This window comes from Choloepus didactylus, chromosome 8 (genome assembly GCF_015220235.1).
Source record: "Choloepus didactylus isolate mChoDid1 chromosome 8, mChoDid1.pri, whole genome shotgun sequence".
NCBI classification, from domain to species: Eukaryota; Metazoa; Chordata; class Mammalia; order Pilosa; family Megalonychidae; genus Choloepus; species Choloepus didactylus.
In genome coordinates this window covers 131,627,354-131,645,505 of record NC_051314.1, presented here as the reverse complement: position 1 = coordinate 131,645,505, position 18,152 = coordinate 131,627,354, and the positions used below count along the sequence as shown (strand labels likewise).

The 18,152-nt window shown below is 40.6% G+C and overlaps 1 protein-coding gene across 1 annotated transcript in view; it reads right to left on the bottom strand.

The window, feature by feature from the left end:
* Window positions 1-496: 496 nt before the first annotated feature.
* The window catches only part of ADIPOR2 (adiponectin receptor 2), an 87,835-nt gene continuing 70,179 nt past the window's right edge, over window positions 497-18,152 (bottom strand). The window contains exons 4-8 of the mRNA XM_037847056.1: window positions 16,900-17,071; window positions 12,624-12,810; window positions 12,174-12,361; window positions 9,611-9,804; window positions 497-3,379 (exon numbers count right to left, since the gene is read on the bottom strand). Of these exons, the coding sequence (XP_037702984.1) occupies window positions 3,251-3,379; window positions 9,611-9,804; window positions 12,174-12,361; window positions 12,624-12,810; window positions 16,900-17,071 (870 nt within the window). The 3' untranslated portion in view covers window positions 497-3,250. The remainder of the gene's footprint in view (window positions 3,380-9,610; window positions 9,805-12,173; window positions 12,362-12,623; window positions 12,811-16,899; window positions 17,072-18,152) is intronic.

Sequence of the window (18,152 nt, the reverse complement as noted above, 5' to 3'; positions counted from 1 at the left end):
AATATACATCCAATTAACTGTTCAATCACAATAATAAACTCAAGTACAGAGAGAAAGCCATTTCCCTCTCAGTAGGCACTGAAGTCAGACATAACCTTTCTAAGCTTGTTTCTTCATCTATGTAACGTGAGAGTGAACATAACACGGGCTGATAAGGCTACTGTTATGATGATATGAGGTATCAAGAGTCCTTTAACACAGTCCCTGGCATAAAGTGTTCATTACGTTAGGAATTATTTTTATAAACTTTAGTAATAAATTTAGAAATGGTCCTTAGAGTTCTCTCTCTTCCATTACAAACCTGGTTCCAGTTACAATGAAAGCGTAAGAAAGACTCAGGAAAGTGAGTTGGGCATAAGCACTTTGACCTGTGTGCATTCCCAGATTCAAATGTTTCATAAGCTTCAGTGTCTAAAATAGGGTTTCAAAAGAAGAGCCCAAAGACTAAGGGTATTGGGAAGCTGAGGGAGGAAAAAATACACAACAAAAGTTTATACTGCATTTGGTTCTTTTTATTAGAAGTTGAGAATACAGCAAGTAGGGAAATCCCATGGTGAATGGAACCATCACAGATGCCTTTCTGGAACCCCAATCTTCTCTGAGCGCCAAAAATGTGCTTTGTGGCTTCAGCAATTTATTAAGGGGAAGAGGGAAATACTGAAAAGGCCACTATTTAATGGTGAAGAGAATGAAGCTGTAGAGGTCCTAACCAGCCTAGGGCCAAGAAAGAAAATTTAAAAATCTGCACAGAACAAGCAAGCCTCTGACTGCTGAGAGTAAGGCATTCAGGCGCCAACCTGGTGAGAGTTCTCAGCTAGCACTGCAAGACCAAGTGCACAGTGAGGCTGTTGGTAGTGAGTTGCATGTAGATACACATATAAATGGACACACACACACACAAATGGGCGCCCACAGGCCCACACATATACCCACCCTGAAGAGGGAGATTTTCACTGGATTACACAACGGTGATGTTGATTTCATTTTTCCTAAGGGTTTGTGCTATGTTGAACCAGATTAAGCTCCTCCTTTGGGGTGTGGGGTGACTGGGGCCAGAGATTGCTACTTCTCTTGGTGGTGCTACAAGGCTGTGTCTTACGCCCTGTATCCCAAAGTGCATGCCTGAGGAGCAAGTCTGGCTTCTGATATGTGCTGTTGCTCCCATGGAACCAAGCGAGCTTCCTTCCAGGTGGCCACTGTCCTGCTGGACTTTGTTTCCTCAAAGGGATTAATACTGTTCTTTATTCTGTGAGGCACTGCACCAGTTCACCCACTGAATATTTTGCTCAGTACTCTAGCACCCAGGGCAGTGACTTTATCCAGAACCAAAATACTCTTAAATTCTTCCCAAGTTCTACTCTGAATTCTTTCTTCCTGGTTCCTAGCTTTTGCTGGAGGTTGGGAGGGGAGAGAAAGGAGAAAAAGAACCCAGACAACTCTATACTGAATAAACAGAAGACCCTTCCCACAGCCCCAAACACCCATTTGAGGATGCCGGCTCCCATGCTAGGAGTCTCAATACTTACTTCAAACCCACAAACCCCAGAATGTAATTTAACCATATAAAGTCTCGAGTGATAGTAACCTAAGACTCAAGTGCTATTTTGGTGGTTCACCTGTGAGCAAAGGCCAGAATTCTACGAACCAGATCCTTCCCTCATACTCTCCCAGATACCATAACAGGGCACCCTACCCTGTGGGACATGAGCAGTCCTTTTTCACTCCTAGCAGCAATTCAGAGACATGGCCTTAAGGATTCTACCAAATTCCCTGTCAGTAACACAACCAATTTTTCAACTTTCTACCACACTATCCCTGCAGAATGAGGTTCAGTGAATGACGACAATTCCATAGTGGAAAATGAACTCTGCTTGACAACAGTTGTGCTGGTTTCCTTGTTCAAGGAGAGCTCATTTCTCACACCTAGGCTTACTGAGACAGTATGCCAAGGAGAAACTCGTCCCTAATCCAAAGGAAAGGGTCTCCTAATCCATGCAAACGAGCTCAGGAGGCACCTGGACAAGGCAGACTCTCTTTTATGGCTGGCTCCATGCCAAGAACCATGATGCCAGGGAGAAACCAATTTCTATTCCCAGGAGAAGAAAGTGTAGTTAAGGGCAGTTGATTTTAACAGAGGGAACTAAATTTACAGGGTTCCAGAGCTTCACAGCAAGGATATGGAAAAATGTCCACCTCTCCAATTAGAAATCAGAATTACCACAAAACTAAACAGGGTGCCGGAAGTAATCAGTCCTTGTGCCAATGTATTCAAGGTTCCTCCAGTGCCTCCACCCCCTTAAATTATGCCAGCACAACTGACTTGCCCAAGTAGATGGCTCCACTCCTTAGAAAGGGTCACTATCAGCCTAGAAAACAAATGGCTCTCTCCAACAGCACAGTAACTAGAGCCTTTACCATTTCACATCTTATTAGCCACTCACATGCTGCCTCCACTGAGAAAACACATACCACTTCCTTCTACCTCAACACTCCCAAAGGTCTCGTCTCTCAGGTGGAAGGTCATCACTGGCCTGGGGCTGGCCCCTCTGCGCCACTAGGGCCCAAGGTATGTCGGCCTTTGGAAGGCACCCTGGTACACCAAGGCATTATACTCTACACACTCTGGGGCTACCACCTGCTCCTCCTACAGTCACTTTGTGCAAATGGAAACAGTGTGTGGTACTTGCATGTTTCATTCTATGCAAAAATCTTCCCTCCCTCCCTACCCCGATGTTTTAAACATTTATATAAATTCTTAAACAGTAAGTTAGAAATCTTATTTACATTAATTTCTTTGTTCTCCCAAAAGAGCATCTAAAATCACACTCCCACTCCTTAATAGGATATAAATGTTCACCTAAATTGGCTTGTATTATTGTTTTAAGGAGAAAGGGAGCAAAAAGAACCACCAGCTAAACTGTTCCCCCATCTTCTACAAATAAATATGATCAGAAGCCAGCCTGCCAAGGGTCTTGCAGAGCCCCCAATCTGTAGATACCAGGAGTGAGTCAGGGTTTGGGCCATTTCTCCTGTTCTCCAAATTGATGCACTCTGTCCTTTGAGGTATGATTTATTTTTGTTTTTCTCTTCTTGGTCGTGTACCATGTGGAGCCCCTGGGGCATCACAAAGCCCGTGAGGCTGTCAGAGTTTGGGGGCTCCTCTGGTACTGGCATCAATGACCAGTAAGGGAGGCCTGCAGTTGCTGCAGGCCCCAGTGCAGGGTCACACTCCCTGGCCACCAGGAGATCATCACAGTGCATCCTCTTCACTGCAGCCCCCGCCGATCATGAACCGGAACTCCTGGAGGTTTGAGACACCGTGGAAGTGAACAAAAGCTCCAGCAACCACGAAGATGTGAAACAGCTGATGAGAGTGAAACTGGAGACAAAAAAAAGGGGGGGGTGGTGGTGAAGAAACCCATATATTATTAAAAGTCTGCTAAAGATTCTTAGGATCATTTATTCCTGGTTTATACTAAGCAGGGGGCAGGGAATGGATGTCATAAAGATCAAATTTGAGGTCTCCACAGATCCTGGAACATCCATTAGGCAGTATCATATTCTGCTGAGGTGAAAGCAAGCTGTCCCCAAAGAAATCAAGGTGCTGATGCCAAGCTTCAGCCATGAAAATGTGGACACTTAACAGTGGAGAATCTAGGGAGCTCAGGCGCTAACATCATAAAACCGACTCTCCTGCCTGCAGACCACAAAGGACCCAAGGATCCTCTGATAACTAGCAGTGGGCTTTGGCTGGACACAGGAGTTCTTCATAGTCACTGCTGATGGATGCTTCTGTCCATTACACAGACAAAAGTACTAGCATTGTGGTCATTTAAATAGTGCTATTAGAAAAACTAGAGAAATTTCCAGGATTAGGTGGAAGGTCAAAATACATTGTTCAAAAAAGTTTCAGTTCTAAGACTCTGAAATGACAAATAACATACTATTATCAAAAGACTATGAGAGCAGAGCCTTTTATTTCCTTCTCAGATCAGGAGTTGGGCAATAAGCATGTGATATTATTTCTGATTTAACCTGTTCTGTCGAATGCTATTATCTTAAGAGGGGTAATCACTTATCACTGCTCCCAACATCACTTTAAAAGTACACAATTCTCTCATTAAAGGCTCAAAACAAAAAAGTGCAGGGCCAAAACAGTGTTTATTAAGTAAAGACACTGATTTTAGCAGTGTAAACTAGAAGGACTTACAAGTCACACACAAAAAGACATTTTCTAGGAAACCAAAAGGAATGCATTTTCCCAGCAAAGGGGGAAAGGGTAAAAATCCTTTCATAACAATGTGAAAATTATGATTTGAAGCAATCTCAGAAAGATAATTTAGCAAATTTGAACTCAAAATACTGCCTGAGAGAACCTCAGATGGCGGCTACGTGAGACAGGGCAAAAAAACACCTCCATGAAAAATACTAGGTAAAAACCAGAAGGTGACCCAGAATACCAGTTTCAGCGATGCACCAGCTGCACAAGGTCTGCTATAACCACAGGGGCCATGCACTTGGTGAAACCGGGAGTCTGCATTCTGAAACGGGTGAGTAAGCTGACTGAAAGACCTGCAGATGTGCTGCAGTTTGGGGAAGCTGGTGGCTGGCATTTGGAGACGGACTGGCTCCTTTTTTAAAAAAAAAAAAAAAAAAAAGGAAAAACCCAGGAGCGGCTGCAGTTGCGACGGTGGGAACCGCGCAGTGAAGCATGGCAGGAGCAGACTGAGCCAGCCTCTCGGTGTCTGGCGTGGAGGATAGCCTGCTGCAGATTCCCTCAGGGTCAGGGGAGCAGAAGGGAGAGCCGGAAGGAGAAAGAAACCCCACTGCTTGCAGCAGGCTCCCCGGCAAGCTGGAGACACTCCTGCCCGGGGCTGTGCCCACAGCCCAGAGCCGTGCCAGTTGTCCCGGAGCTGGGAAGGAGGAACTGTGTGGGGAGGGGGGGGGGGTTGAGACACCCCATTCAGCCATCTTTGCATCAGGCTGAGAGCGCCCCTGCATGGCCCGGCGGCCCGGGGCTTCCCTTGAGGGACGGTGCACACTTGTGACGTAGCACAGCCTTCCCTCAGCAGAGGTCCTGGAAGATCACAGCTGAGAAGGGGAGCCTGCTCGGAAAACCCAGGGATGCTACATCAATGCTGGTGGTTTGTGGGTCAGTCACAGAGAAAATCTGGGGCAAAACTGAAATGAAGGCTTAGACTCTTGCAACAGCCTTGAGTCTCCGGGAACACCTGGGAGGTTTGAATATTAAAGCTGCCCTGCCTCCCTGACCACCCAGGCACATGCCCCACATTCAGGGCGGACAGCTCCAACAACAAACCCAAACTGAGTTCACCAACTGAACCCCACAAGAATCGTTTTCCCATACACCACAGAGACAAAGTTGAGGAGAACTGACTTGAGGGGTATAAGTAACTCGAAGATGCCGTCTGCTGGTTAGTTAGAGAAAGTGTACGCCACCAACTTGTATTTCTGAAAAATTAGATTGGTATTTTTTTTTTACAAATTCAAAGAACCCTATCAAGCAAAGCAAATGCCAAGAGGCCAAAAACAACAGAAAATCTTAATGCATATGATAAAACCAGACAATATGGAGAACCCAATCCCAAACACCCAAATCAAAATATCAGAAGAGACACAGTACTTGGCACAATTAATCAAAGAACTACAATCAAGGAACAAAAACATGGCAAAGGATATAAAGGACATGAAGAAGACCATGGCACAGGATATAAGGGACATAAAGAAGACCCTAGAAGAGCATAAAGAAGAAACTGCAAGAGTAAATAAAAAAATAGAAGATCTTATAGAAATAAAAGAAACTGCTGGTCAAATTAAAAAGACTCTGGATACTCATAATACAAGATTAGAGGAAGTTGAACAATGACTCAGTGTCCTAGAAGTCCACAGAACAGAAAATGAAAGAACAAAAAGAAAGAAGGGAGAAAAAAATCGAAATAGATCTCAGGGATACGATAGATAAAATAAAACGTCCAAATTGAAGACTCACTGGTGTCCCAGAAGGGGAAGAGAGGGTAAAGCTCTAGAAAGAGTATCCAAAGAAATTGTTGGGGAAAACTTCCCCAACCTTCTACACAATATAAATACACAAAGCATAAAATGCCCAGCGAACTCCAAATAGAATAAATCCAAATAAACCCACCCCAAGACATATTCTGATCAAACTCTCAAATACTGAAGAGAAGGAACAAGTTCTGAAAGCAGCAAGAGAAAAGCAATTCACCACATACAAAGGAAACAACATAAGACTAAGTTGGGACTACTCAGTGGCCACCATGGAGGCGAGAAGGCAGTAGCATGACATATTTAAAATTCTGAGAGAGAAAAATTTCCAACCCAGAATACCTGATCCAGCAAAACTCTCCTTCAAATTTGAGACAAATGCTGACAGAGTTTGCCAATAAAAGACCTGCCTACTTCAGATACTAAAGGAGCCCTACCGACAGAGAAACAAAGAAAGGAGAAAGAGATATAGAGAATTTTAACATATCTATATACAGAACCTTACATCCCAAATCACCAGCACACTCATTTTTCTCTAGTGATCACAGATCTTTCTCCAGAATGTACCATATGCTGGCACATAAAACAAGCCTCAATAAATTAAAAAAAAAAAAAAACAACAAAACAACTGAATATATTCAAAGCACATTCTCTGACCACAATGGAATACAAATAGAAGTCAATAATTTTTGAATTGTAACTCCATTATTTACTTCCTACATGAAATACACAAACTCTAATGACAAATCAGTGGTTTTGAACTCAATGTAAAATATGTAATTTTTGACAAGAACTATATAAAGGTGGGGGAATGGAGGAGTATAGGAACATAGTTTATGTGTTCTATTGAAGTGAAGGTAGTATCAAAGAAAAACAAGATTGTTATGGATTTAAGAGGTTAATTTTAAGCCCCACAGTAAACACAAAGAAATCATCAGAGAATATGACCATGGACATGAAAAGTAGAAGAAGGGTTAAGAGAAATGGGGGAAGGGACAATGGGGAGTTAAGAAATGAGTGTAGGGTTCCTGTTTGAGGTGAAGGGAAATTTCTAGTAATGGATGGTGGGAAGGAGATAGCATTACAACATTCTAAATGTGATTAATCCCACTAATGGAAGGCTAGGGAGGGGGTGGAATGGGAAGATTTAGGCTGTATATATGTTTCCACAATTGAGGAAAAAAAAAAAAAAAAAAAAAAAAAGACAGTTCTAAATAGATGACAATTGAATGCCAAGGATCACCCTGGATGGGATCTGAGGATGGAGGATAGGAGGCTCAAAAGGACACAGTTGAGACATAAGGACAAAAAAAAAAAAAAAAAAGGAAATATAGAATGTAAGCTTTGTATCAATGTTGAATCTCTTGTACTTCTTAGCTGCGTTTAATGGGATTGCATAAAAGAATGTTCTTGTTCATGGCAACTGTATATGTGAATTACAGTGTTTGTTCAAGATGTGTGCAGCTAGCTCTCATATGTTCAGAAGACAGAGCAATAGATGATGGATGATAGATAGGGAGGGAGGAGGGGGGGAGGGAGGGAAAGAAACAGTGGTGTGACAGCATGTTAAAGTTGGTGGACTGGGGTATCGGGGGAGTGGGGTCAGGGTATGCTGGAGTTCTGTATATAGGGTTTGTATTGTTTTTGCAACTGTTCCTAAAACTTTGAATTTATTTCAAAATAAAATAAAATAAAATAAAATTGCCTGAGTCTAGCATTGTCCTCATCTTACAGATAACTAAATTAGATATTAAAGAGATCAGATGATCAACTAAGTCTGTATTACTCAGCAATGGATAGAGAACCAGAATTCAAAAGGTCAGATTTCACATTAAGTAACAAAAACATCTCATGCCCTCTTCAGTTATCAGATTTTCCATCTTTCCTCTAGATTTGCTTTTCACTTTCTCTTTCCTCCTCTCTTACTATTAACCACAATCCAGTTAGCTCTTCTTCCTCTTCTAAACACACACACATATACACGCTCAATTTTTCATCACAAACACTGAATTTTAGGAACAAAAAAGGCCTTGGGTCTCTTTGAAATGTTCTTTTATTGTATGTTTGTTTTCTTTTTAACCTTTTTTTTCATACAGTTGATTTAAAAAAGAAGGGAAAGTTAAAAAAAAAAAGAAAGAAAGAAAAACAAGGAAAAAAAAAAGATGTAGTGCCCCCTTGAGAAGCCTGTGGAGAATGCAGGGGTATTCGCCTACCCCACCTCCATGGTTGCTAACATGACCACAGACATAGGGGACTGGTGGTTTGATGGGCTGAGCCCTCTACCATAAGTTTTACCCTTGGGAAGACGGTTGCTGCAAAGGAGAGGCTAGGCCTCCCTATGGTTGTGCCTAAGAGCCTCCTCCCGAATGCCTCTTTGTTGCTCAGATGTGGCCCTCTCTCTCTGGCTAAGCCAACTTGAAAGGTGAAATCACTGCCCTCCCCCCTACGTGGGATCAGACACCCAGGGGAGTGAATCTCCCTGGCAATGTGGAATATGATTCCCGGGGAGGAATGTAGACCCGGCATCGTGGGACGGAGAACATCTTCTTGACCAAAAGGGGGATGTGAAAGGAAATGAAATAAGCTTCAGTGGCAGAGAGATTCCAAAAGGAGCCGAGAGGTCACTCTGGTGGGCACTCTTACGCACACTTTAGACAACCCTTTTTAGGTTCTAAAGAATTGGGGTAGCTGGTGGTGGATACCTGAAACTATCAAACTACAACCCAGAACCCATGAATCTCGAAGACAGTTGTATAAAAATGTAGCTTATGAGGGGTGACAATGGGATTGGGAAAGCCATAAGGACCACACTCCACTTTGTCTAGTTTATGGATGGATGAGTAGAAAAATAGGGGAAGGAAACAAACAGACAAAGGTACCCGGTGTTCTTTTTTACTTCAATTGCTCTTTTTCACTCTAATTATTATTCTTGTTATTTTTGTGTGTGTGCTAATGAAGGTGTCAGGGATTGATTTAGGTGATGAATGTACAACTATGTAATGGTACTGTAAACAATCGAAAGTACGATTTGTTTTGTATGACTGCGTGGTATGTGAATATATCTCAATAAAATAAAAAATTAAAAAAAAATAAAAAAAAGGCCTTGGTAAAAATAAAAAATCTGGTCCCAAAAAAGGACTTTGATAAAAATCTGGTCTATCACCCTTGTTTCATAAATGAGGGAAGTGATGTAAAGAATGGCAAACTGACTTGCCAGTATTGTGTAGTAAGCTGATATTAAACTGACCTGATACAAATTTCTGCCACTTACTAGCTATATGCCTTTGGACAGATTAGCTAACCTCCCTAGGCCTGTTTCCTTGTCTGTAAAATGAAGACGATAATATCTTTTAGGGCTAATGTATTAAATGAGGAAATACATGGATACATGTGCCTGGCTCAATAAATGTCAGTTACTATTTTACATCTTGTCCAAAGAAAACAGCTAATTAGGGATGGAGTTAGGACTAGAATACAAGTCTCCCATCTTGGAATCTAAAGCTTTTTCAATGACATCACTTCCAAGTCTGCCGATAACCCACTAACAGGTATGTATGCACACTGAATAGCCCCTGATGGTACTTACCCAGATGTCACACTTGCCAGGAAAGAAGCGCTCAGGGATGCGGGCGGCGTAGAGGGCAGCTCCCGTGATGTAGAGGCCAGCCATCAGCATCAGCCAGCCTATCTGCCCGATAGTGGCAGCCTTCAAGAAGCCCTCCGAGATGACATAGTGCAAGGTGGGAATGATTCCACTCAGGCCTAGGCCCAGAAACACTCCTAGGAATCACAAGAAGAGAACCAAGTGAAAATACAGAAGAGAAACTGGGAAGGATAAGCAAATATTACAACACAGCGCCATTAACTCCGTATACACTGAATAGTTCAAAGTAGGATGCAATAATTAGCTTCCTGTCTGAGAGGAAAAACAAGGTTCTTCAAACTCTGGGAGGCAGAAGACAGAAGATCTGTTCTAACAGATCTATTTACAAATGCAAGGAGCCTCCTGCTAAGGGAGGCTTAGCTTCACAAGCCAGCAGTCCTCAAGGGATTTAGAATCATGTTGCTAAATGTTTTAGGAAGAGACAGCTCCAGGAGATTGTTTAAACCTCCTCCAATGCTGCCTCTTTACAGACACAGATTACAATACAGAGTAATTTTGCATATCTCATCCTCTCTTTGAAGCAAGTGACTTGGGGTGGAAGGTGAAGGGGGAAGACAGTGATCAGATTCCTGCCGAGCTGGGTGATACCATAAATTTAACAGTAATCTAAATCTATGGCTTTTAACTGGGTACTTAAACTTTTAAAAAATGCTTTAAGTAAGTGACCTAATTTTGGGGTGGGGGAGATTCTGTACTAAGATGATGAACAGAGAGAGAACAAAAAGCACAGTATTCCCAGGTCAAAAGCAGCAACTGGATACAGAAGTGTGTCAGAATAACTCAGCCACTGTCCTACAGCCTTCAAAAATCATCTGAAACAGTTTTTCAAACTTCCAGATATGACCTATATTGTAAGAACAATTAAGTGAATCTCAAGCAGGTTTTTTTAAAATAAAATAGAAAATACCAGACTGTGTTACAAGTGATCACTATTTCATAAAAACTTTTGTAATTTATATGTATATGAATTTATGTACATATACACATTTGGGGTTGTAATAGAAAAAGTCACAATCGAAAAATATTTGGAGACCAATGATCTAAAAAGTTTGAAACCTGTATGTCAATCAAAGCAAACAGAAAACCCCTCACAGCAGCCAGTAAGTGCGCCTATATAATATTGATGCAGAGCTAAGAGTGACTCTTGCACAACAAGCTGTCATTTGGTAAGCTTTCTCAACAGATAAGGGGCCTATTATTTGCTTTGGATATTACCAAATAAGCTGCTGGTATGCCACAATACATGTATGCACACATACAGACATGCATACTCGTAATTAAAATGGGAATCTAAAAGAGAAGAGGAAAATGGCAATGCTGATCTTGCAAAAAAGACAAGCAAGTTAAATAAAAAATACTTCTACCTCTATTCCACCCCAACGAAAAATGATCATGAGTTCCTGTTCTCCCACTGGTTCTTTTCCTCGACATGCTAAGCAAAGGCTGCTCTGCTAATGGTCTTGCCTATCATTCTCTTAAGTTAAAGGCACAGGAACTTGGTTCTTCTGATGTATATAAATAGAATACTCAGCTCTACTCGGCAAACAAGTTCTTATCTCATGTGCTCAAGCAGACTTAAGGCCAGAGCTGAGCACTGCTGAACTCCAACCCTGAGCACTGTTCACTTGCCCACATGAACACTTAAAAAAAAGGAAAAGGATGGAGGGTTATGACAGTGGTCAATAAAATGAAGCTGATTCTATTTCCAATCTTTTAGATAATGGCAGATAAACCAAAGCTGAAATAGTACCACCAAATAGTTTAAAAAAAAAAAAAAAAGATTGAAAGAAAAAATACTCCTTTTAATACTGCCATTCACCATCATCAGGCACTGGACTTAACACTGGGGATATAAAGTTGAAGACAGAGCCCTGCCAACAAGGAGTCCCCAGGCAGGGGGGGAAACAATGTATCTCCAACTCTATACCCTTCAAAAGGCTCAGCCAAGGGGCTTTTGGCTTTCCATATAATCTCTGGCTAAACAGGCATCATCCTAAACATAAAAAGTCCCTTAACCCTACATCAGAGGAGACATATCGCACCCACTTCAGAAAAACACAATCAGTATGTGGTGAAATCTTATTTATACAAGCAGATCACACATTTTAAAATAAAAATATAAAACCAAACAAAAAAATGACAACTAAAAAGAACTAACTACAAAAAGTACACTCCAAGTTCTGAGAGTAAAGGAATCATTGTTTATTTTACAAAGATTACTTAACTGCCTTCTGGACAGGGAATGGCCATAAACTCAAATAAAACTATACTGCCCAAGATACATCCAACATATGTAAGACTGCTTCGCCACTTCCCCTCAACTCTAAGGCTTTAACGCAACTTAACGAACATAGCGACACTAAAAAGCCCCTCAAGAGGAACTTGATTAATTCATCTCTGCACCACAAATATATGCGTGATGCCAAGGCGAATGATAGACCTTTAATAAATGAATGTCCAGTGTAAAATGGCCACAAGCTCTTACCTGCTCTCACCCCCCGATACTGAGGGGTGGCAAACATGTCCCACTGGGAGACAATAATGGCTGCAATGCCCAGCACACAGATGACAATCAAGTAGATGAAGCAAGGCTGTGGATTACAGTAGAAAGAGTAATAGAGCCAAGGAACAAAACTTCCCATAATCAGAAGAGCAATACCAGAGTAATCCAATCTAGAATAGGAAAAAAAATCCATTTAATGCTAAACATTACTGCTCCATCCACTACAGGTTCCAATTAATCACCCATGACATGAGCTTATCAATAACAACCGCTAAGAGGCAAACCAGTTCACTTGCTCTGATTTAAAAGAAAAAAAATTTTTTAAGTGTTCCCATCAGACGGTATCAAGCATTCTGCCAATTCTGCTGAAGTTTTTCCTTAACCCACTGACTCTAGATCACTGATCATAATAGGGACTTTACAGATACTTACTTGGAGAAGAGCCGGGAGACCCCTTCTGAGTGGCAGTAGACTGTGTGGAAGAGCCATGAAAAAGAAAGGCAGAGAATGGCCCCCAAGAAGAATAATCCAAAAACCACCTTCTCTTGCAGAGGGGCCACAAAGGAGATGTTGGGGCGAAACATATAAAAAATCCCCAGGCACAGGAAAAATACACAACCTGGAAAAGGAGTACAGGGCAAAGATAAATGACCATCCTTTTGATGAAGAGACAGTATTATGTATTGATTGTTTTCAATTCTTCAACAATTACAGTGATAACTGAATCAGAATTTCCATGAAAATAAATTTCCCAAACTGAAGCTTACCCAAAATTTTGGTTTACTTGAAACATTTTTGATATCATATACACCCCAGCGTCATAAACTGAGTACACAGAATATAACAATCTATTCATTTAAGAGCATAATCAAAAAAAAAAACAAAGCAAAACAAAAAAAAAAAAAGACAGTGCTGCTACTTCTTAGAAGGCCAAATGAATCCACTTCTACTTCTACATCTAGTATGAAATTTCATGTACAAAGTTTTTGGCACAAATGTTGTAGTCCAGCTTTCAAAAGTCCACTTTGCCTTCTTTTTTTTTATTCAATTTTATTAAGATATATTCACATACCATACAATCATCCAAAGTATACAACTGTTCACAGTACCATCATATAGGTGTGCATTCATCACCCCAATCTATTTTTTGAACATTTTCCTTGTACCAGAAAAGTAAAAATAAGAATAAAAAATAAAAGTAAAAAAGAACACCCAAATCATCCCCCCCCCCTTTTTCATTTAGTTTTTGTTCCCATTTTTCCACTCATACATCCATACATTGGATAAAGGGAGTGCAATCCACAAGGCTTTCACAATCACACTGTCACTCCTTGTATGCTACATTGCCATACAACTGTATTCAAGAGTGCAGGCTACTGGATTGCAGTTTGATAGTTTTCGGTATTCACTTCTAGCTATTCCAATGCATTAAAACCTAAAAAGGGTTATAAATATAGTGCATAAGAATGCCCACCAGAGTAACCACTCAACTCCATTTGGAATCTCTCAGCCACTGAAACTTTATTTTGTTTTATTTCGCACCCCCCTTTTGGTCTAGAAGATGTTCTCAATCCCACAATGTCAGGTCCAGATTCATCCTCAGGATTCAGGAAGATTTACACCCCTGGGTGTCAGATCCCATGTACGGGGGAGGGTAGTGAGTTCACCTGCTGAGTTGGCTTAGCTAGACAGAGAGAGGGCCACATCTAAGCAACAAAGAGGTACTCAGGGGGAGACTCTTAGGCACAATTATGAGCAGGTTTAGCCTCTCCTTTGCAGTAATGAGCTTCATAAGTGCAAGCCCCATGATAGAGGGCTTGGCACATCAAACAACCAGTCCTCAATGTTTGTGAGAACATCAGCAACAATCCAGGTGAGGAACCCAACACCTCTGCATTTTCCCCCAGCTTCTCAGGGGGACCCTGCATATATATTTTTGTTCTCTGTCCATATTACTTTGGGATGTGTCTCTATTTCACACTAATCTATGCAAACCTACCAGGTCTTACTTCCTATTAAAATTTCTATGTAATTATGGTATTTGAACAAACTGTGTGAGTTAAACTGTTTAGGAAATATAGATCTTGCACCAACTAAACATCTCTTCCCTTGGTCTCACATGGAATTTGAAGTTTTAAAATGCAGTCAGTATTGTCCTTTACCCTTTGGCCCAATTTGCCCTAGTCCTAACCACATCTGCTTCATTCATGTCTCTAGTTGAAGTATGGACTCTTTTTCAGTTTTTTTAACAGTTACTATATGTGCTAATACTGACATTACATATCTGCCGAGTTCTAGCTCTGAGTTTCAGGAGTGGTCAACAATTGTGACTAAGTGTACAAATATCAAACTGTTCTTGCATGTGGGAGAACAAATGAATGTCAACCAGGCAGTGGGTTGGAAAGGGGATGGTATTGGGGGGAAAAATATAATCAAACAAACTGGAGTCTATGGTCAACAGTAAAATTGTAATATGCTTCCATTAAATGTAACAAAGGCAATATACCAAAATTAAATGTGTACAAGAGGGGGATATAGGAAGGGATATGGGATTCTTGGTAGTGGCGTTGTTGTCTGACCCTAGTATTGTATTGTATGATATTTTATTTTTCTTTTTATTATTTTTTTTATTATTCCACTTTGCTTCTGCAAAGAAGTCCAGTACCCCCAAAACCCGGCCAAGAAATACAGCTTTCTTCTACCAACAGCTGTCAAGGAGCAGTGTTTCTCTGGTCCTCACTAGCTGGCCCAACAAATTGATGAGTTAAGACCTATTAAGAACTATCCAGGCCATTTCATATCCAGTTCTTAAATCTTCTTCTCCACAGTAAAGAACAACATTCTTATAGCTTAGGAAAGCACCATTTAACACAAGGAAGGTATAGAAATTAAGAAATTAAACATTTTCTGAGTGACTGTTTTATCCATTTTTAATAAAAGAGTTGCCCTTGAGTTAGAAGTCAGCAACAAAACTGACTTCTGTATTCTACTCTCACTATACTAGCGGGCAGAAACTCAGGGCCACAGTGGAAACCAGATATGTGACAAGACATGCAAGTCAAATGGGGTCAGAACAGAAACTTAGTATATTCACCAGGTTATGCAACCTTCACCACTAATTCTAGAATATTTTCATCACCCCCAAAAGAAACTCCAGGTCCATTAGCAGTTACTCCCCATTCCCCACTTCCTCCAGTCCCTGGCAACCAATAATCTACTTTCTTTCTTTCACTATGGATTTGCCTCTTCTGGACATTTCACATAAATGGAATAAAATAATACTTGGTCTTTTTGTCTGACTTCCTTCACTGAGCATAATGTTTTCAAGGTTTATCATGTTGTAGCAGGAACCAGCATTTCATTTCTTTTTATGACTGAATAACAGTCCATTGCACAGATGTACCACATTTTGTTTATCCACCCATCAGGCGATGGACATTTCAGTTGTTGCCACTTCTGGTTATTATAAATAATGGTGCTATGAACATCTGTATAACACATTTTGGTATGAACATGGGTTTTTAATTCTCTTGGGTATATTCCTAGGAATAGAACCACTGAGTCATATGGTAACTTTATATTTAACTTTTTGAGGAACTCCCAAATTGTTTTCCACAGCAGCTGCATCATTTTACATTCTCACCAGCAACATACCAGGGTCTCACTTTCCATCCTCACTGACACTTGTTTTTTTCCATTTTTTGATTACAGTCATCTTAGTGGGTATGAAATGGTATATCATTGTGTTCTAAATAGCATTTCCTTAAATGACTAATGACTGAAGCACATCTTTTCATGTGCAATTTATTGGCCATTTGCAGATCTCTTTGGAGAGACATCTATTCAGATCCTTTGCCCACTGTGTTGTTTTTTCTTGTTGAACTATAAGAGCTTGTATCTTCTGGATACTAGACCATTATCAAATAGATCATTTGCAAATATTTTCCCCCATTCTGTGGGATGTCTTTTCACTTGCTTGATGGTGTCCTTTAACATATGAAGGCTTTACATTTTGATGAAGTCCAATAATATCATCAATTGGTTACTTGTGCTTTAAGTGTTACATCTAAGAAACTATAACCTAATCCAAGGTCACAAAGATTTATATCTATGTTTTTCTAGGAGTTCTATAGTTTTAGCTCTGATATTTATGTCTTTGATCCATTTTTAGTTAATTTCCATATATGGTTTGAGGTAGGGGTCCAAATCCATTCTTCCACATATAGACATCCAGTTGTCCCATTTGTTGAAAAAACTGTTCTTTCCCCATTGAATTCTTTGTAATGTCCTATCCATACACTGTAATATCTAATCATGATGAAACAAAAATATTAAAGACCTCACTCTACTTGAAGTAAAACTGAAATTTAACTGTGAATATTCCAAGTAATGACTTTGAAAATCAGCTTATTTCTATTAAATAACTACCTTTCCTTCAGTGCTCATTAAAATATAACACATTTTTATATACAGCACCTTTTCCTTGTCCTGGCTCAAGGCCACTGGTTACTTAAATCTAGTAAGGAACAATATGACTTAGCTGTAATAAAAGCATAGTGCAAACTAGGATAACCAGAGTAAACCAATGGGAATTTCCATTAGAAATCTGGAAAGCAAAATAGCAAATCCCAAGTACAGTTTTGCCCTCAAATACATGAAAAGAAAAAAGAAAAAGGCGAATCACCATTACACAAATGATACTACGTGCCTAAGAGGTGTGTCCAGATGTTGCCTGTCTCTGTGTGTATTCTGAATATGCTCTTAAAACAGGCCCGGAAAGAAGGCATAGGGGGCCGATGTCCATGTAAAAGGAAGTCATTATCCTTGAGCCAGTCTGGTAGTACATCATGAGGAATTACTCGCCATCGACCTTCCCATACCTGGAAAGAGAAGAATATTAACAAAAGCCTTTATGGTTTTAACTGACAATTTAACAACATTGGTCCCCAAACAACTGTCTCTTACCACACTGCTTTATAATGGGGAAAAAAATTATTTTTAAAAAGGTTTCATTCCGGCTGAAGGTGGGGTACAGGTTCCACTCATACAGACCCCTCCTTCATCCTCCACAAAAGACTTCACTTTACCCTGTGGTGTCAAATGGGACTGTTTTTCACATTTAATAATCTTCTTTGTGGAAAAAGAACTATATAGAATCACACTTTTGTGCCTTTTGCTAAAACCTCTCCCTCCCCCTTATTCTCTTTCCCCCTTAGTAACATGAAGCAGAAAAGAAAGAGTGTGTGAGTCAGAAAATCTTGGGGCCCTGCCATTAACTAGTTGTATGAACTTTGCTTAAACAATCACAGTCTCCAAGCCTCAGTTTCCTCATTTACAAAATGATAACAGTGTTTCAAAACTTCATAAGGAAGTTATGAAGATTAAATGAGATGACACAAAGCACTTCATAAATGCGCTAGCAAGCCCTTGCATCCATCCCAAAGATGGTATGAAATCCTGATCTTTCCCAGAGGCTATCATCTGCCTATGAGTCAGTGACTGGACCACCCTTCCAATGCTGGAGAGAAACAGCCTTAATTGCCCTTCAGTTCCCTTAGCCATCTTTTCTACCTTTTCCTCATTGTCCCTCCCCTATCAGACTCTAAAGGAAAAGGGATCAGGGCTTGATGTCCTCCTCCTTAAAAAGTTTATCTATCTCTGCACTCTGCTATTTTTTAAATGTCTCTCAGCCTAGAGAGCCTAACCCACAAGGATCATTTAATCCTGAATTAACTTGCTTCTGTTAGCCAGAAGATATAAGGAAAAATGCCAGGCACATGATCTATCTCCCAGCTAATAATGTGGTCTCAGCAGTCCTTCCAGTCTTGTACACTATAAAGCAAGAATCCAGGCTCTAAATCAGTAGGCTTCAGCTTCAGACACTGACTCCCACCCCCATCCCTATCCCTCAGGGGTCTGGTGACAAACAGGCTAAACCACAGAAACTTGGCTCCCTCCTCT